Below are 21,830 nucleotides of genomic sequence, written 5' to 3' on the forward strand. Positions count from 1 at the left end.
CCCACCATTTTTGAAAACAGCAAAAATGAACATGTTTGCAAAACGCTTGTATCTCAAGATATTCCGAAGATTTAAATAAAATGCTATATACAAAAAGTAGGAGTCTAACCTTTAATTTGGTATATAAAACGACTTGATCCGTTGTAAAATGAGTATTTTACAGCCAAAACCATTTACTAGGTCGGATTTGCCCCACCTTACCCTACAAATATAGCGAATGCATATATCGAAACAATAAATGTACAAGAATCGAAAACAATTTTATATATGGACAAGATGCGTTTTTGCAACGGTTTTTCAAGTGGCAGTGTATTCCTTCATAAATAGGCTTTGTAGTATGTACCTATTAGTAGAATCAAAATACTATAGGCTGAGTGGAAATGAATCACGTGAAGGGGAAATTAATCAATGAATTGATCGAACGTAAATAATAAACTTTCGTTGTGCAATTTAGTAACAAGATAGATCTACCTACCTACACATTCGCTCAAACATTAAACCCAAGCGCACAAAGCAAAATAAATCAACGCTGATGATGGGTAGAGCGAAAGAGACAACTAATATCACGATACTATGTTAACCGTGTTTGCAAATTGAGCTCGCATGTACAAACTATTTTGTGTACGAATAATTATACATAAAAGTGTGCTGGAAACGAACACAAAACAAAAGATTGCATAGTGTTTGAACGGACAAGCTCAGTCGCATTCACTGGGTAGCGTACCTCCACAGGAAGTGTAACGGACTTCTAACTCAGCTACACTGGCTGTGAAAACACACAGCGCAGTGATCTGGTCTGGCGAAATCCGTTCGTTTAAATAGTCGAACTTGACGTCATTCATTGAAGCGTAGCGCGCTAGGTACACAAATCTGTCGTGCTGGACTAGGGAAGCGCTATCTTCTGTGTGTAAATGCGCGATATTTTGACTAGGTTGTTCATTATTTAAATTTTAAATGCCATGATATCAAAAATCTTTGGGTTTATCTATTGGAATCTATTCTTAGAAGTATTTCAGGGCGATGTGCGCAAAACAATTTGAAAATTTATCGTGAGATGGCTGAATTATATGCGTTTAAAATTGGACCACTTTTCGTTACATGCCCTTTTTGTAGAATTTGCAACGTTCACCCCTATATCGAAAACAAAGACGTAGTCCTACGTCAAAATCATAACAAATTAACCATTATAGATAGTCTTGTGTATTCAGTAAACTTGGGTAAACTTGCTTCATTTTATTTGTTATTGTGTGTGCGCAGGTAAACTTCACACATCTAAACGGTCGATACTTTGAACACCCTAACCACAAGGACCACCCTAATTCCATTCATTTGAATAAAATAGCCAAAAAACAAACAAATTTGCCAAAGACATCATAGAGCTAAAACAAACTATTTGGAAGCTATCAGTATTGTATTCCTAAATACGGGCTTTCGATATGTACTGAAAATTGAGTGCCATTTTTTGTAGTAATAATCGAAACAGAAAGAGGGTCGCAATGTTACTAAAATTCCATTGAAAATTTTCTCCAGAACTAGTCTTATTATCCAGTGTAGCGCATTCCTCTGTACTTGACTCTTAAAGTTCACAGACTAGGGTAACGAGGGTATTTTGGACCAGTACCAAAATACCACCTGACGATGATTTATACAGCCTCCATTTAAAGCTCATAACAAATTGAAATATTGCTAATGTAACACTGAAATAATCATGTTAGTAAGCAGCTTCCGTTATATTCTGAGTGAAATGGTTTAATAGGAAGCATTGAATTGAAAATTTTTAATCGTTTTTCACATTTCAGCTGAACTGGTCCAAAATCAGGAGGAGGTGGCATTGTTGTAACCAACATCGAAGAGTTATTATTTCTAAAATTTATATATTTCAATCATGCAAATATCGTTTTTTTTATTCAAATCGTTTATTTGATAAGGCACGTTGCGTTAGCTTAAAGGTGCCAATTTTGTTTTGTTTTACATTTTAAATTGCTTAAAACTAGGGGATTACATATTAATTTTTTTAAAATGAAACTAATGCGATTTTATAGCTATCTTATATATCTACACAAGGGGATAATATTGTTTTCGTAAGATTAGGGGTGTCATTTAGTTTTTGTGGCAATATGGTTTGACATTTTTATCAGTGAGATTATTGGAGAAAATAATGTTTAATTAAGGGGCACAATTTTTTACGACTAACATAAAACTAGGAATAACTAGAGGGCATGATTGAATTTTGTAAAGATTCGTAATTATAGTTATTTTTGTGGGTAGTAGAGTTGGGAAATTTCAACGAGATTATATAATATATTAGTTAAAACTAGAAGAGACAAGGAGAGCTAAATGCTTCATGATGATATTGGGGGGGGGGGGGGGTAGTTGTGTTACTTCTGGGTATAAGAGTCAGGGGAGGGAGGGTAGACAAAGATGGCAGGGAGAGAAAATTATTTCAGTTTCAGGCATCGTGAGATCAACGGATGGATTACAAACTCGGGTGGCCTTCATCAGGGGAATCATGTACTGGGACGCCGGGTGGTCCTCCTCAAGATGGCAGGGGTTTTTCCAGACGATTTCGTAGTACGGCTCAGATGTGGATCGGCTACATTTCGAGTTAAGCGTGTTATGTTCGTGCCGTAGGTCCCGTGTTTGTTGGCTCATTCGATACAGATGGTTTGATACAGGTGGAAGAGCGTTCTGAGAATGATAAGGAGATAACAAGGGGCAGTTAGACTTGTATATTGATGGTTTTCACAAAGGTGTATATAAGGGACATATAGAGAACATCGCGGCTTGCCAGCACATCTCGAACCGGGACGTTTGTTGGTATTCCTCGGGCCCGCAGGGTATACATTAGCCGAGACCTAGCAGAAATGTACTCGGTGCACGCCCAGACAATGTGCTCGATGTCGTGATAGCCGTCGCCACAAGCGCAGATACCACTATCCACGAGCCCAATACGCCGGAGATGTGCATCCAGCGTGTAATGGTTTGCCATGAGTCGGGACATCACACGAATGAAGTCACGACTCACATCCATCCCCTTGAACCAAGGTTTCGTCGATACCTTAGGGATTATCGAATGTAGCCACCTTCCTAGCTCTCCACTGCTCCACGAAGTTTGCCAACTTTCGAGGGTTCTCTGATGAGTAATACTGAAAAATTCGCTGAAGCAAATTGGTCTTTCGTAAACGTCTCCTTCTAAGGCACCCACCTTAGCTAAGGAGTCTGCCTTCTCATTGCCCGGAATGGAGCAATGAGAAGGGACCCACACCAAGGTAATCTGGAAAGAGTTGTCAGATAAAGCACTCAGTAGCTCCCGTATTTTCCCCAAAAAATACGAGGAGTGCTTTCCATGTTTCATCGAGCGAATAGCGTCAATGGAACTGAGGCTATCCGAAACGATGAAGTAATGGCCTGCGGGTAATGTTTCAATGACTCCAAGGGTATACTGAATGGCAGCTAGTTCTGCGGCGTAAACTGAAGCAGGGTCACTGAGTTTGTAGGAGGCGGTGAACTTTTGATTGAAAATACCGAAGCCAGTGGATCCTTCGAGGTTTGATCCGTCAGTATAAAACATCTTAGAACAGTCGACTTCTCGGAATTTATTATAAAAAATGTTTGGAACCACTTGTGGGCGTATGTGGTCCGGAATTCCACTAATCTCGTTTTTCATGGATGTGTCGAAGAAAACAGTAGATTCAGAAGTATTTATGAAATGCACACGGTTGGGATTGTAAGAAGAAGGGTTAATATTCTGCGCCATGTAGTCAAAGTACAGGGACATGAAACGGGTCTGAGAATTGAGCTCAACAAGCCTTTCGAAATTTTCAATCACGACCGGGTTCAAGATATCGCATCGAATGAGCAATCGATATGAGAGTTCCCAAAATCGATTTTTCAACGGGAGAACGCCCGACAGCACTTCGAGACTCATCGTATGGGTCGACTGCATGCACCTTAAGGCGATACGCAAACAACGATACTGAATTCTTTCGAGTTTGATGAAATGTATATTCGCGGCGGAGCGAAAGCAGAAGCATCCGTATTCCATTACCGACAGTATCGTTGTTTGATACAACCTAATTAGGTCTCCTGGCACCCCACCATGTTCCGGTTATTGTACGAAGAAAGTTGATCCTTTGCTGGCATTTCTGTTTCAGATACCGAATATGGCATCCCCAAGTACCTTTCGAGTCGAACCAGACCCCTAGATATTTTACTGTGAAGACCTGAGCGATAGTTTGACCCATTAATAGAAGCTGTAGTTGTGCTGGTTCACGCTTCCTTGAAAATACAACTAGCTCAGTTTTCTCCGTGGAGAATTCGATACCCAGCTTAATAGCCCAAGCAGACAAATTGTCCAGGGTATTCTGTAATGGTCCTTGTAGATCGACAGCTTTGGGTCCCGTAACAGACACCACGCCATCGTCTGCAAGTTGCCTTAACGTGCAGGAATTGTCAAGACATTCATCAATGTCGTTGACATAGAAATTGTATAAAAGGGGGCTTAGACATGAGCCCTGGGGAAGGCCCATGTAGCTAAATCGTGATGTCGATAAGTCACCATGCGAAAAATGCATGTGCTTTTCCGACAACAAGTTTAGTAAAAAGTTGTTTAAAGTCGCTGAAAGACCAAGCTGGTGCAGCTTCTCTGAAAGAATGTTGATCGAAACTGAATCAAAAGCCCCCTTAATATCTAGGAACACTGATGCCATCTGCTCTTTGCTAGCATAGGCCATTTGAATTTCAGTTGAGAGCAACGCAAGACAATCGTTCGTCCCTTTGCCTTTGCGAAAGCCAAATTGTGTATCTGACAGTAAGCCATTTGTTTCGACCCAATTGTCGAGGCGGGATAGGATCATTTTCTCGAACAACTTCCGGATACAGGATAGCATTGCGATCGGACGGTACGAATTGTGGTCGGAGGCTGGTTTTTGGATGGCGATGACCTTCACTTGTCTCCAATCGAGTGGGACAATGTTAGCCTCGAGAAACTTATTAAATAAGTTCAACAAGCGTCTCTTGGCAGAGTCAGGCAGATTCTTCAACAACTTGAATTTGATTCTGTCTGGCCCCGGAGCTTTATTGTTACACGACAAGAGAGCAAGTGAGAACTCCACCATCGAAAAAGGTGTTTCGTTCGCGCTATCGTGAGGAGACGCGGCGCGGTAAATCTTCTGTGCCAGGGCGGAATCCGGACAAACCTTCTTGGCGAAATCGAATATCCAACGGTTTGAATATTCCACGCTCTCATTAGTACTGTTTCGGTTTCGCAAACGCCCGACCGTGCCCCAAAGAGTGCTCATCGATGTTTCTCTCGTTAATCCGTCAACGAACCGGCGCCAGTAACTACGTTTCTTAGCTTTCATCAAACTCTTCATTCGCGTTTCTAACGTCGCATATTGTCGATAGCTAGCGGGTAACCCGTCGTCCCGGAAGGTCTTATACGCGGCGGCCTTCTCCGCGTACACGTCTGAGCACTCTTTGTCCCACCACGGATTAGGAGAGCGTTTTTGTATGTTCGCGCCGGGTACTGGCTTAGTCTGAGCTTGATTCGCGCTGTCGAGAATCAAGCCAGCCAAAAAGCTGTACTCTTCCTCCGGAGGAAGTTCTTGGGTAGATTCGATGTTGTCGGATATCGCGGCAGCATAGCTCTTCCAATCGATATTTCGTGTGAGGTCATACGAAATATTGATTGATTTCAATGGCCTTGAACCGTTATTGATTGAGACTACAATCGGCAGATGGTCGCTGCCGTGGGGATCAGGAATTACCTTCCACGTGCAATTTAACCGCAGCGATGTTGAGCAAAGGGACAAGTCTAAGGTGCTCGGGCGCGCTGGAGGAGCAGGAATCCGTGTCATTTCACCCGTGTTTAAAATTGTCAAATTGAAGTTATCGCAAAGATCCTGAATTAAGGAAGACCGGTTATCATCATAGAGGCAACCCCATGCTGTACCGTGAGAGTTAAAGTCTCCTAAAACTAGTCGCGGTGCTGGCAGGGATTCTAAGATGTAGCCGTCGGTGCCCAACCGCGGTGTTGGGGGGAATATATATGGAAGCTATGCAAAGGCTTTTGCCTTTGGTTGTTACTTGACAAGCGACAACTTCAATACCTGTTATCGAGGGAAGGTTAATTCTGTAGAAGGAATAGCACTTTTTGATCCCCAAAAACACTCCTCCATAGGGGGTGTCTCGATCCAGGCGAATAATATTAAAGTTGTGGAAGTTGAGATCTATGTCGGAAGTTAACCAAGTTTCACATAATGCAAATGCATCGCAACTCAAATTATTTATTAAAATTTTGAAGGAATCGATTTTCGGGATGATACTTCTGCAATTCCACTGTAGAACAGTGATCAAATCCGTGACCTCGTTCGATGAGTTAGCCATCGAAGGATACAATCGCTGAGAGGAGGGGCCATTTAGCAGTCGACTGCTTCAAAAATGTTCTCACTGTAGGGAGAAAAGCTAACATAAGACTTTTAATAGGATCAGTAATATTGAAAGTTTTTATTATCCAGTCCACTATGTCCGAGAGTTTTATAATTCCAGTACTGTGATTACTCTCGAACTGAAACAAAGGAACACTTGGGATTTTTGATGTTCGCGTGCTGGGAACTCCTTCTCTGAGCTTAATCCTCCGAGACCAGGAGCTAATTGCTTCGGTTTGGTTGCAACACTTCCAATAGATGTGACTTTCGGAGCCCCCTCAAGGGACACCTTCTGGCCTTTACAAGGAACTTTACGAGAGGAAATGTTCCTCCTCTTCCTATAGATTCTAGGCACCCTAGTAGATGTTCCCTCTTGTGGGTTACCAGCCTCGCCCTCGTCAGGAGGCAAGTGAGTATAGATGTTTGCTGTGGATGGTGGCGTAGCATTCTTTAACATTTCTGCGAAAGAATGTTTGGATCGTCCCGCAAGGGAACGTTTCAGTTTATCCCCGCGTAGTTTGTACGCGGGACATGCCGAGATATCATGCAGACTCTCCGCACAGTAAGGACACTTTTCGGCTTGCTTACTGCACGAATCATCTAGATGATTCTCCCCGCATTTTCCACAGCGGGCCTTGTTGCTACAATGGGTGGCTGTGTGACCCAGTTGTTTACACTTTGTGCAATTCATGACCCGCGGCACAAACAGACGCACAGGCAGACGAACCTTGTGCAAGAGGACGAAATTTGGCAAAGCGGTACCAGCGAAGGTCACCCGATAAGAGTTTGATTGGGGGTACGTTTTTGAACCATCCCCCGCAACTACTACTGAGTGCAAACGTTTGCACTCAAGTATTTTAACTGGCTGAAGTAAGCGGTCTCTGAATCGGCCAACTCCGTACTTCAGCAGATCCTCGCACGTCAAACTCTCATCGGTTACGACGCCTTCGGATTGTACTCTTACAGCCGGAATATACACGTTATAATCCCGCGTAAAGTGCTCACAGCAAGCAATATCGTTTGCCTGCTTTGAGTTGGCTAGCAACACCCTTATCTTGTCCGAGCGGACCTTTGAAATTTCGGTCACAGCCGAGAACCGTTCCGTCAGGTCTCTAGAAATCTGAAGAAGATTCAGTGATTTAGTCTTGGGCCGAAAGAAGACCACAAATGGACCAGTTGAGAGTTCTGGATAGCATTTGGGCCGGGGGGAGCCTTAGAAGTTGAACCCGATTCAACTTCCATTTGACCATCCGGAGAGGGAACCATAGAAAACGTCAACGCACGGGGTCAGCGCCCGCGCAGACGGAAGAAAGCAATAAATGTGTTACAAAAGACAAAAACCACTTAGCTTTAAACTGGTGTCCAACGACGAACCGATCCAGCTTATACAGCTGGCTATTGTTTAATCCTCACACGCGAACAAAAGACTGAGGACCGAACCGAACTGGCAAAATAACCTTGAATGCGGATTAAAACTATTCTTTATCGCCTCACACAGCACTACGGACTAGAAAAAACAACCTCTGTCTCGATGGAGAGCTCGAAAACGAATGTGCAAATATCGTTATTATGTTTATAAAATACATAAGATATTGATTTTAGGTTAAAAAAAGCAATTAGATGTATTGAAATTGTCCAAAATATATTAGCTATTTCCAAACGATAACATATCGCCTTTCTCCCTATCAACTCTGACAGCTCTTTACGTATCTACTTTGCATTAAAAAAAGCTCACTTTTTGTTCCTAGAAAAGCACTTCTTAGTCAATCATTTACAAATTCATCATACAAAGTAGGATATATGAACATTTAGATGGTCCTAAATCTGTTGGTGTCATTTTTTGGATTTAGTGTCATTTTTTATTGTTGCGGTATCCTCTAAGTGAAATGCTCGGAAAAGTGCCATAACGGTGGTTCCGAAAGCTTGCACCTGTTACAGACCAGCCAAGTCAATTTGGTGAGATAAATCTAATTTATAATTAATTTTTATTATCCATATACAGTAGGATTCCGTTTTTGGCAGCAATATATTTTTTTTTCAGTTGCCAAAAATGGAACCGTGCCAAAAATGGTACCATACCTTAAAAGCTTTTATTTTCAATTTGTGATTTCATAAAAGTTTCAAGAACATTAATTATATAATTTGTGAAAGGGAATGCAATAATGCAAAAAAATCAGCAAATTTAATTTTATTCGCTATGCCCGCCTCCATAAAATATAGTAAATATGACTCCTATGTTTGGAAATAAAGTCAAAAGTGGTATCCATTATTACAACAAAATGTGTATTGAGCATTTTTTTAAAAGATTTACTATGAATAAAAACAATGTTGCCAAAAATGGAAACCATTTGTTGCCAAAAAACGGAACTTTTTTGTTGCCAAAAATGGAGCATGCCAAAAACGGAACGTGCCAAAAACAGAATCATACTGTAGTTGATTATATAAATCACTCCAAACCCACATCCCATTTCCCTGCCCTACTAACCAATTCTAACATCTCTAATGCCTATGGAGATTGCGTGAGTTTCCCGCATCTTCGCAGGTATTCAACTAACATTTCCTTCCCTTTGGCGATCGTAAGGAAAGTACGGGTTTAGTGTTTCGGATTCGCCTCGTCAGTAACTAGCACCAACTGGGTGTCTAGTTAGACGATGTATCTAAGCTAGTACCCAAATTAGCACTAGTTAGACACTAAAATCCAAAAAGGACATGGCCTGGTGTGTAGTGAACTATGCTATTGTGTTCAAAGATGTCACTGTGTCAGCCACCCATGATAATTGCGGTTGTTTTTGCTATGCTATTTAGATGATCCAAATTCTGTTTCGAGATTTGTTCAGAATATGTTTGCAGCAATGGCACAAAGGATTATCGATGGTCCAAAATATGCTTTGTTTACGGTCCAAAATAAAGTTGAGTGGTCCAAAATAAAAAAATGCGCGTTAATGATTTTTCATTTTTCTCAAGTATTTACGTTTATTTGACAATTTAGACGCCACATATCACATATTTTTTCATATTTTTTTCTCATGACATCCTAAAGCGGTCCAAAATACCCCTGTGACACCATATGGGTCTTACTATAAAAATTGATTCCGTCAGACACTAGTTACACTGTTACCAGTTATATTATACATAAACAATACATTTATATGCTTATAGTAATCATTAAATACGACACGTATAGTGTGAAATATAGTTAACCCTTAAATGCGTAACGCTGTTTTAAAACCATATTGCGAAAAACATCTCAAAATTATTACAGTAATGAATTGAAACTATAAGACAATTTTCACAAAATTAAAAAAAAAATGATTTGCGCCTTTTAGGGTTAATATGACTCCCATGTTTGGAAATAAAGTCAAATGTAATGTCAATTGATACAAAAAAATATCGACCGCACATTTTTCAAAGACTTATTATGTTGCCAAAAACGGAACCCATTTGTTGCCAAAATCGGAGTGTGCCAAAAACGGAACGTACCAAAAACGGAATCTTACTGTACATGGTATTTGACTATTGTTCGTTGCAAATTGTCTTAGGTCTTGCGACATAAAATGTGAAGAAAGAAATAAGTTTAATCTAAAAAAGTGATTATTTGAACTTTTTGGCCTCTCAACTAGCAGGGTATGCTCAATCTGTGCACTGAGAAGAGTAAGGTATTGCTCCGGAAGCCCCACCCCCAACCTAAATTTCTGACTACGCCACTAAGCTGAGACGATTATATGTATTTCAATAATGTAGTTTCAGGAGAATTCGATACACAAATGTTAAAATAAACCTTGTTGTACTGCTCAAAATGGAATGATGAAGATTCGACGAAAAGATGTATCCTCTCTCTGCAGCTTGTTTTCGCTATCCGTATAAAATATAACAAACAGTACAATAAAATCTAAATCTATCTCTATAGTTTCTTAAATAATAATAATAATAATATCTCTATAGTTGAACACTGCATCCAATCCATACATAGTATCTAACGACAAACTTTTGAATCTTTTTTTTCCAGGTTTAACTACAGTTCGGATACCGTTTAGTTCAACGGTAGCAGGGTAGTTCGACACACTAACAGTGCACCACGCTTCGACTGCCAATAAAGTGATTGATGAATAATTAAACTACAGAGAAAAGTTCAACGATCGTCAGATCCCGAAGCAAAATCTCTATTGCATCGAACCAGTGCAGCGGCGTTTGTTAGCGAGTGTAGTGCAAGTGGGATGTGGTTGAATGGTGAAAAAAAATTCTAGAGCATAAATTTGTTCGCTCCAACGGCATGTAACTTCATCCTGCACCGGGTCTCGTTTGGTTCCGAATATACGCCTTGAAGCGATATGACGAGAGCCAAATTGGAGTACAGTAGACCCGCCTAGCGTGTCCTTGTTGTTGTTTCCGTTGTTATCGTCGTTATTGCAGCTGCTGTGCAAGGAAACCACCCACTGCCTAGTGATGACAGTACTGTTGCCGAAGAGGGTTTACTCGATTCAATCCATGCCGTGCTAGGAACCGGCAGTTCGTGTCCTCCGGTGGAAAAAGAGTTATTTTTAGTGAATAAATTATTTGCTCAGAAAAACATATAAGCTCGTAAAAGTAACCACTACATCAAACTTGGTTCGAGGGAAGATAATAAAAACAGTGCTCGCATATACTTGTATATATTGCACAATCATGTATTGCTGGTTCTAAAGTCCCAGCCAGCAGTTGTCGCGCACACGCAAAATCCGAATCCAGGGATCGTAAAAAAAGGGATCAACCTCGAAGTGGTTCCTTTTTTCTTCTTTTGATCTGCCGCTGCTCTGCTCAACCCGCTAGCCGCCCACGCCGGAGCACAGCAGGGATGGAAACACGAATAGGATTACTGGGATTACTTTTCTACTACTGCATTGTGATTGCCACTGGTAAGTAGCGCACGGTTTGATGCCGCCCAAGAAGCACAGATTATCATCTAATTTGAATGGCAAATTCGTATGATGTGCATACACAAAGTTCTAGGTGCGTCCTAACAGAGCCCCTATCACCATCAGCTTTGGTTATTTGCATCCCGCAGGAGACGCATGATACCCAGGGTTAGATTATTTACACCGGAAAAACGTGCTCCGGATGGTGGTAAGCGATAGTTGCTACACCTCGGATAGTACATTCATCGAAAATGGGAGACATGTTCAAAGCTCTGAGTATTGACAGGGGACTGCCGGGTTTAGATATTGACTGAAAAAGTTAATTGAATATTTTATAAAACTGGAGCGTTTTGAAAAGTTGGAATTTTTATAATTTTCTACTAGCTACAATAAGCTCACCATTTTAAGACAAATTAGATAATAAGGGCAATAAGAGTTGAGGACACAACAACCCGGTTTTTTTGGGACTGCTAAATTTCTAAAAAGTATTAGTAATTCTTACAGCATTGATTATTTCCGTTCAATCCGTATCGGGTCAAAGGTCGATTTTTCTATAAGTTTTTTTTTAAGTATCGCTATTTATAATTTGTTTATTGGGCACAGCCCGATGCAGGAAATAAACAGAGCATAGGATCATTTCTTCGTTTTAAGCAAAAAAGAAGTGTGGTTAATGTCAGAAACATAACCGGAGTGAATAAGAATTCTTTCGCCTGTTATTTCGGATGCAGGAATTGTTACTATCTTTGAATTTTTATGAAATAAAAATGTTTTACTCTACTATCTGGGGCTATGTGCCATTCATAAATCTAACATATCTCCTACGTAACTAAACTATGTAAGGTTTGTATGCTCATAATTCCGCTATTACGAGATGTATTTCAAGCATTTGCTCACTAGCCGATTCAGAAACGTTTAACTTAATTGGTATTCATTTAATCTCTGTGCAGTAAAGTAGTCTTTTTAAGGCAGAGCCTTCAATATGAAGCACCTAAGTGGCTCAATCATATACGAGAGATTATAAATAGAGCTACTACATGTCTGAATCATTGGTCGCTTCCATGTCAAACTAGCAACATCACGACTACAGGTAATCTTCGATATAACGTACCCTCGTTAGAATGTACCCTCAATATAGCCTCACTCGAATTAACGTACATTTTTCCTCGATATAAAGAAAATATTTTAAATTTATCTTTTATTTCCAAATTTCTCTTCGTTTTCGCATGAATATCACATTTTAGGAATTCGGTCCATTTCAGAACTCCAGAATCTAATTTTCTGGGCCAAATAATAATCTTCCAATTTAATGTCGATTTAATGTGTGCAACAAAAGCCGTTATGAGAAATGCAATCATATTCAGTAACATAATCGGTACATGAGGACATTATACGATCGCTTCCAGAGTTTCGATTTTTTTTAATTAAACTAGATGATTTATAATTTGATGTAGCTCATTCCATCATAGCTAATTACATCTCCTTGGCGATCTATTAGCTATTCAGTTGAACATTTAGTTAAATTTTACCGTTTTTGAGACTTCGGAATGCGGTTCCCGAAATCGAATATATTCGAATATATATTCGAATTCTATCATGCGGCATGTAAAATGATGCAATCATATTTGTGGTTATACCGACACAGTCGTCGGTATAACCAGAAATACGCGACCTGTTCAGACCGGTTTCGGGTATTTTGAGATCTGGTTCGCGATCCGAACATTAATCTCAAAAACTCATGTATCATTATTTTCTGTGGAAGCGTAATGATCGATTCTAAAGATCGAGTTTTTTTATTATTATTTTCGAACCTTCATCTGTACGCCTCTGAGTCCCTATCACCGATACCAGGGAAGTGATTCAACCATATGGATCCTTTGTTGAATCAGCAATTGTGAGCCCAACGATATTCGAAATTTGTTGCAAGATCACTTTTAGAAACAGTCGATATCGAAATATTTGCGTTAAGGTAGCGAACTATCAGAAGCTGCAATCTCAGTTCTAGTTTTCAGATCGGCATGAAAATTTGAAAAAATACTACTAAGCATAAGGTCGGTGTTAAGTCAGACCGGACTGACAAAATATTGATTTCGAGAAAAACGAGTTTAAAGTTTGAATCGCAGCATCCTGCACAATATAATTGGAAAATTATTTTTGCCATAATTCCTGTTTATTGTTACATATTTAAAATCTGGAAAAAGTTCAATGTAGCTGACGAAATTCTTTAGCCAGTGCTATCATTATCTCATTTTTCGATGTTTTGCGACTTAGTCCGGTCTGACTTAACACCGACCATATGTACTTCAAATATACGCAATATTTTAATTGATTTTTTGGCTTAGCACAACATATATAGTAGACTGGTTCAATTGTTGACTTTTAGCTCCTACAACCTCTACTGATTCCTTTGATGGCTAGTAATTGCGCAAATTTTGATACCGATCAGTTGTGTCTACGGCCCCACCAAAAATTTCTAAGTTTATATGGAAGTTTGTATGGACAATCGGTTTGTTTATTTTGTTTTCAAACTCGCTCTCCAGAAGACATAAAACCTCCTCATCTTTTGTACCAACAGATGACAAATATCCTAATGATCCAATTCATTAAATAACTTATAACTAAACAAATTATCATTAACATAGACATAATAAATCACTAGAAACTAATGTTTAAACTAATGCTATTAAGATAGGGATCGTCGAATCAAACGTTTTATGACATCGCGAGACAGATGATAATTGAAAACATCAGAACAACGATTAAATTGACGACACATACTGGTGAATGGTTCATTGTAGGCGTAATTGGTTCTGCCACAAAGGATTCGAAAAAATTGGTCAGCAATGAAAAGTGCTTTAGAAACATCTCGATGAGCAGATCGAGGTCGATAAGTAGACAGCAGTCCTGATAGCTTGGTAGATTTAGCGGGTCCCTCCAAGGTAAATTACGAAGGGCAAAGCGAACAAATTTACGCTGATTAGCTTCTATGCGCTGGATGTCAATCTGGTAATTAGGTGACCAAACAACAGCAGTGTATTCGAGAGTAGAGCAAACTAAGGCACAATACACAATGCTTAAATGCAGTGAACATCGACAAAATGTTTAGTAACGCGAAAAATGTATCCTAGAAGCTTTCAGGCCTTGGAAATAACATATTCTATATGATCCTTAAAGCTGAGTTTGGAATTAAAAAAAATAAATAAAATAATTCCTACGTCCTTCACAGAAGTTTTTCGTTTTTTTTATTGAGTTATATTTCAATTAAATAGTTACATTTCACAATTCTTTCAGCAAGCAACTACATATCTATACCTAGCAAATATTTAGATACGCTCTAAAATTAACTTTTACTAATTCCTTCATATTTCACCTAAACTCTCATGTGCTCCTCTAGAAAACGTAAAGACCCAGACAGGGAAATTTGCCCGTGCAGTATGCGACGTAATGAACCGCTAACCACGCTTCTGGAGAGGACAGTCATCCTCAATTCTCCAAGACAAAATGTCTTCAATTCCTATCACTTGAATGCCGTACCTATGCCGTATAATTTTCAAAACCCACTCGCGAACTTCTTTTCCTGCACTACAAGTTCGAATCCTATGGCAATTAGTGTCAATTCCTCCACATATCTCGCAGAGATCATTATCTACCCAACCAATATTATACTGACGTAACTTTCGTATATTTGGTATTAGATCATCTAGAAGAAGATACAGTTTAGATTTATCATCAGAAAGTAGAAATGATCGACTCACTGTTTCCCACAAGGGTTTCCAAATTATCTGAGGAAACTCGATTTCTACGCGCGGTTGAAAAGTATTCCTATTAATAAATAGGCGGTATAATTGCTTTATCGATTCAATAGCAAAATATTGATTATCGAATTCAATGGCTTCTTGAATCCATTCGTTCCCATTTCTGGACAGCCTGGCCAGATATCTACAGTCCAGAAGATATTTTTCATCAATTTCCTTTACTTTCAAAATATTTCTTATAAAAAAAGTATTGCATTTTACTTCAGGGTCAATTAATCCAAGGCCTCCTTGGTCGATGTCCAAATATAATTGTCTTCTGTCGACGCGGAAAATACACGATTTCCACAAAAAGGTACCCACTATTTTTCTAATTGAAGCAATGTGCTTATTTTCCGGGGGGGGGGGGGGGGGGAATTTGAGATAGATACCAAAGTTTGGATAAAAGGAAGGTGTTTGTATACCAAACCTTATCTAACAGACTCATAGCGCGGAAGTTATTTTGGCCAATCCTATATTTAATACTATTAATTGTACTTGCATAATTGTACTCAATTGTATCATTCCAAGTGTTCTTGAATGTTACTCCCAGTAACTTTAAATTTGTAGTTTCCATAATTTGAAATGGCCCTCCAGGAGAATTATTAATTCGCAGAAAACAAGATTTACCCACATTTAGCCGTATTTTCAAATATTTAGAAAAAGAGTTTATGATATTTAAAACCATATCGAACTCTTCTGCGCTTCGAAGAAATATATTTAAGTCGTCGGCAAAGGCTATTACTCTAAGGAACTTATTGAAGGTAAGCACCCCGAGCACAGACTGATCAATCCTACGTATTAAGGGTTCGATATACAGAACGAACAAAACCATGCTGAGAGGACAGCTTTGACGAACTGAAGACTGTAATTTAATTTCATTTGTCAGAAAGCCGTTTTACAAAACCTTCGAGGTAGCTCTTTCGTATAATTGCTGTATGCAGGAAATAAGCTGCTAAGGAAATCCAAATTTTGCTAAAACAGCCCACTGAAATTGATGATCAACTTTATCAAATGCTTTCTCGAGATCTAAGCTTAGTAATATCCCTTTAAAATTTCTATTTTCAATAGATTTAGTCAACAAACGACGAACATCATTTAGATTATCAGTACATGATCGTCCCGCAATGCATGCACTTTGTCCTGGGCCTATCAAATTCTCGATGCTCAACTGAATCCTGTTTGTCAAAAGCTTGGTGAAAAGCTTATAATCGGTATTTAGTAAACACTTTGGTCTTTGATTATTTAAAAGTGTAGTATCGCCTCGTTTTGGGATCAGTGTAATGATTCCGCTCGAGAATTCCTTCGGGAGGATTCATTCACCGTTTAGAAATTTATTTAATAGATGACATAAATCAAACGTCCAGGTCTCAAAATTGGCACTATAAAACTCGTAAGTTAGTCTGCCAGGGCCAGGCGATTTTTTCGGGTTACATTCTTTCAAAACGTTGTAAATTTCATCAACAGTTATTGGTTTCAGTAAGCTTCTTCTATCTTCGTCATTTAGAGTTTTGTTAACACAACTTAAAAGGTTATCAATTTAGTTCTGATCAGAATTCCTTGGATCTTTTTTAAATTGTTCAGAAAAATAAGCATGAACCATTTTACCCAGTTTTATACTGTCAGTTATTGGATCAGCACTCAAAACATCTCTTAGGTGGAGACCGAATGAGCTACCACGATGAACGTGTTTTGAAAGTTGGTAGACGGAGATTTTTTCCCCTTCTACCGCTGTGCTTGCAGGCATTTTTTCTCCGAGATTTTTTAAACGATTTTGCTCCAAGTCTATCAATTTGGACTTGGTTATAGTCATGCCCTCACACACATTTTCCCCATCTGCTAATCTTTTCGATAGATCATGTAGTCTTCTCAACAATACTTCTTTGGAATTCCTGTTTGATTGGTTCAAGTGCCAGCTCCCGCCTTTAAAGAAACTTGGGGCATTTGTCTTAAAATGCAAATTTCACCACATACTGATATCACGAATATGAACATTCCTTTGTTTAAGATTTTTGTATTCTTGCTTAAATCTATCAGCAGTATCGCTCAAAGAGAGCGACGAGGGAATAATCTTCCGGTACTCGAGTAGGTAGTAGATTACCGTCGTATCTGAACTCAATAATCACCGCGTGATGATCTGAAAAGGCTAGTGGAAGCGTCGCACAATGCGTAATTTTTTCTAGCAATAGAGTGGGTGCATAGAAGCGATCCAGTCTGGAGGCAGAGTTGCCTCAGAAGAAAGTTAGTTGATTTTCCTTTCTTGCTCTAGCAATATCTTTCAAAGCAAATAAGTCGACTAAATTTTTTATCCCACCCGAAAAATTCTGCGTCCCTCTAGAATCTGACGACTCTAAAATGCAATTGAAGTGCCCCCCAATTAAGGTAGATGTGGTATTTGGTTTGTTCAAGTGAATCGTCAAAGCTTCTGTGAATAAATTGTCTCGTTCTTTTTTCATGTTGTTCCCAGAGAGAGTATAGATATTTATCAAGTTTACTTGATTTACTATAACTGATACTATTCTTCCGGAGGGTATTGGTGTTAGTAGGGTTTTCAGCGTGGTATTAGTAATGAGCTTCTGGTGGTGATATTAGTAGAGTATGATAATTATTGTTATATTGTTACTATTGTTTTATTATTTACTTGGACGGTCGGTTGTCGTAGCTCTGGAATTTGATCTGCTACGGCTGGGACGATGAAGTGTCTTCCGCCTCTCGTGTCATACTCGGATGCCTCCGAATCCGTGTTTTTCGCTGAACGACCACGCTTCCCCTTTTTGGTCTCTACTCCTCTAGCGGTTTCCTCCATCGGTACATCCTCATACTTCTCGAGGACAAGATTATGTTCTACATTTTGCAGATCCAACGTTTGCATTGTTTCGGGCTCCTGCACTGATGTCGGATGGCTGTTTAGATCCACCCCAGCAAGTTGCAGACCTGCTGGTATCTGTATTAAGGCTACTTCGTTTCGCGCACTGGATTCTGAAGTATGTGTTACTGTAGGTGTCATAGATTTATTTAGTACAATCATTCCGGACGTAGTGACTAGAAACTCCACTTTACCACTAGCTACGACACTAGCAAACAAACCGTCACCCGCCTTCTCATTCACAGCGAGCCTTTCGTTCACACTCTTCCGTTTGGGTCAGTCCGCTTTCAGGTGATCCAAAGCTCTGCATCCGAATTTAGGCACAAATCTCCGAATAATCTGGGGAACGTGTCGTTTAAGCCAATCTAAACTGATTCCTGATTGGGTCAGTCCACTTTCGGGTGATCCAAAGCTCTGCATCCGAAGCATTTATTCGGTAGACCGTTATACAGGCATTGTAATTCTCTCTCACTCACGTGAGAAGAGGCTTATCCGATGTCCAACTTTTCCAAGATAAGATGAGTCGCAAAATTCTCCGTCTCCACAAATTGCGCGAGAATAATTTTCATGATAAAATTTATTTGATTTGTTCCTTCTCACCGGAGAAGGTGATAATATTTAAATATCGTGGAAATCAATGAAAGCGTCGAAATATACACTTAATTTCAAACAATAGCGGTAAATAAGTACGACAGACTTGTTTTTTCGTGTTTTGGAATAGCGACAGCAAGACAGCGAGCGCAAAAAGGATACCACGATAAACTCATTCGTTCATTCTCCGGCGGCTTTATTTATCCGGAGAAATAACACATTGTATTTATCCGGAGAAGTTGTGTGAGTGCCAATAACTTTTCGTGTGAAAATGTGAGTTTTTATTGTCGCAGTAACAAATCATCTAGACGCATTTACTCATATGAGCGATAAATGCAATGCCTGCCGTCATAGTATACTCTTGTCTTGATGTGTTGTATGTTGAGTTGGGACGGAATTTAGAACACAACTTCCATGTGGACTCCACGAACTCTACTCCAAATTGGGAAGCCTGTCTCTACGGGAAATTTTTCGCGTATAAGTTGCTGCACTGTGCCAAACTTGCACATCGCCATGGCATCCGATTTAAACCGAATGAAGATGGAGTAGTCTTCCCGGTACATGGCGCTTAGTTCCTCGTTGGTCCATTCCTGCTTACGGAAAAACTTGAATATCTCCGCATTGTTGGGATTCCTTGTCTGAACTCCAAAACGAAGCTTGATTGCGTGTTCCCGCTTGGGTTCCATTTCAAAGCAGTGCTTTGGAAAAACAAAAGCAATTGTTCTGGCAAACAATGCCTGGGAAACAATCACGAACGATTTCACAGATTTTTAAATATGTTAGAGAATCTCTATATCACGTCTGCTTCACTTGAAATCTGTCTGCAAACTGCTTGAGAAACGTTTGTGAAATGTTGTAGTCATATGTAATTAATGAGCGTTTGCGGGTGAAAGAGATGACTGAACACTTTGAAGCATTTAATACCATCCTATTTATCTTACTCCAGTTTGAAAACAAATCCAACTGCTTCTGTAGGAGTTCTGCATCTTCAAGATTTTTAACTAGGTGGTATAGTTTGAAGTCATCGGCAAAAGATAGTTTCAAACAGTCTATTGCGAAGTTTAAATCGTTAAGATAGAGCAGAAATATGAAAGGTCCTAGATGACTGCCCTGAGGAACACCAGAGCTGACTGCGAAAGGAGCACACTACATCTCCTCCGATTTTTACTGACGTTTCGCGACCAGTCAAATATGACTGAAGCCAATTCAGAAAAAAATCACTGAAACCGAGCCTATTCAGTTTTGCTACAGTTATTTGATGGTTAATTTTATCGAAGACTGCGGTGAAATCGGTGTAGATAGAGTCGACCTGTTGTCGTACTTGTAATAATTTTAAAATGAAAGATGTGTATGATACTAGATTCGTGGAGGTTGATCGATTAGACATAAAGCCGTGTGGAGTTTCTGATATGTAGTTTGAGCAATTATGGGCGATAAAATCCAGAACTATTAACTCAAACAGCTAAGACACAGCACATAATGCAGCAATTCCGCGGTAATTCGAAATATCGGATTTAATCTCTTTTTTGAAGACTGGGAAGATATACGATTTTTTCCATGAAACGGAGAAAGTTCCCGACTGTAGAGAGGTATTGAAGAGTATTGCTAATGGTACAAGAATACTATTTGAGCAGTTTTTCAGTACTACGGATGGAATACCATCAGGCCCAGCGTTCGACGATGATTTCAGCCTGGAACATGCAGTGTTCACCATAGTGGTTGTGATTGGAGGATGAGAGCCAATAGGAGAACGAAGAGGGACGTTGTTGGCGGCCTCGGAAACCTGTTCATTGGTTAAGGTTTCATCGGACAGAACACTGCTGAAGTGTGTTCGGAACAAGTTGCATATATTGGGCAAGGATGATGATTCAACTCCTTCAAGTGACATGAGAATTGGCAGTCCAGTTTCCTTTCTCTGTTCATTGACATGGTTCCAGAAGCTTTTGGGGTCGGTTTTAAGATTATTCTGGACGCGACGTAGGTAGGCAGAGTGGAGTGTTCTGTTCAGACGTGTATAGCGGCTTTTGAGGTGTAAATAATGCGCTCTTAAGTGGAGAGAGGGCCGCTACCTAAGTTTCTTTAGGGCGCACCGTTTTGCACGTTTATAGTCTTTCAAGGTTGCATTAGACCATGGTGGATGGATAGGCTCACGTCTGGGTTTCTTTGGTACGAACTGATCGATTGCATACAATAAGATGTGCGTCCATAACATAGCAGCCGAGTTACAACCGCGGTTGGATAATAGAAAGCCCCAATCTAATGATGCCAAAAAATAATTCATCTAAATATATTTTCCATTTTTAAAATCGTAGTAAGTTATTTCAGCGATGTTCTCTAAAACGGCAGGTGTGCATTCATGAATGGTAGCTTGAAGCGGAGGGTGATGACGACAAATTTTGACAAGCGAAGAAGGTGAAACGGTTGTGGAGCACGAGTTTGTAAGTTCTTGACTAGCAAAGCACAGATCAAGCAGACGATTGTTGCTGTTACAATTATCGTTTAGTTGAACAAGATCTGCGATATTATAATCGTCCAGAAGCTGCAAGGTCGATGAAGTTACAGTAGAACATTTCGCATCCGGGTACAAATAATTAGAAGAACAGCGGTTCCATTTAATACCGGATAAATTGAAATCGCCTAGTATGATGATCTTGTCATTCAAAGCCATTTCATTCGTGATCGATGAAAGCGAGCGCAAGTGTTTATCAATGAAATCAAAATCATTGAGAGCGATCCAAAGTTGCTCAACGCTGGCACAGTTAGAGAGGGACACCAGACGTGCTTTGAATTTTGAACGCAATGCTATGAGCACTCCACCACCACTCTTCTTACTGCTGTTTTGTTCGTTTCTATCCTGCCTAAAAACAGAATAAGAATTTCCGAACAGACATGGAAAAAATCATTTCACGAAACGACCAATTTCAAATCATTCGCCAACATGCTCCTACTGTGAAACCCAACCTTGGCAACCCTTCTTGTGTAGAGTTACGCGTTCATGCGAAAGTGAGAAGCCAAAAAAACTGAAAAAGTGACAGCGCACGGCAATGTTAGTGTTCACCCAATGATTCATTCTCCATCGCATGTATAGTGTTTTGAATGAAAGCAGAAAGGATCGCAAATGAATGCATTTCACAAAGATTCATTTCAAAACATTCACCAGATCGTTCTAATAAAAAAAACTTGTCGTTCTTGTTTATGGACCTGTGAAATTTTCACTTGGTGATCTCTAATTTTCAAGTAAGTAGCTTGCAATGTGCTGGTGAAA

General features: G+C 39.7%; 1 protein-coding gene across 1 annotated transcript in view; it reads left to right on the forward strand.

Moving 5' to 3' along the window:
* The window catches only part of LOC131683826 (protein amalgam-like), a 598,561-nt gene that overhangs the window by 24,859 nt on the left and 551,872 nt on the right, over positions 1-21,830 (forward strand). Inside the window, exon 2 of the mRNA XM_058966162.1 lies at positions 10,435-11,320. Within this exon, the coding sequence (XP_058822145.1) occupies positions 11,260-11,320 (61 nt within the window). The 5' untranslated portion in view covers positions 10,435-11,259. The remainder of the gene's footprint in view (positions 1-10,434; positions 11,321-21,830) is intronic.

Source organism: Topomyia yanbarensis, chromosome 2 (genome assembly GCF_030247195.1).
Source record: "Topomyia yanbarensis strain Yona2022 chromosome 2, ASM3024719v1, whole genome shotgun sequence".
NCBI classification, from domain to species: domain Eukaryota; kingdom Metazoa; phylum Arthropoda; class Insecta; order Diptera; family Culicidae; genus Topomyia; species Topomyia yanbarensis.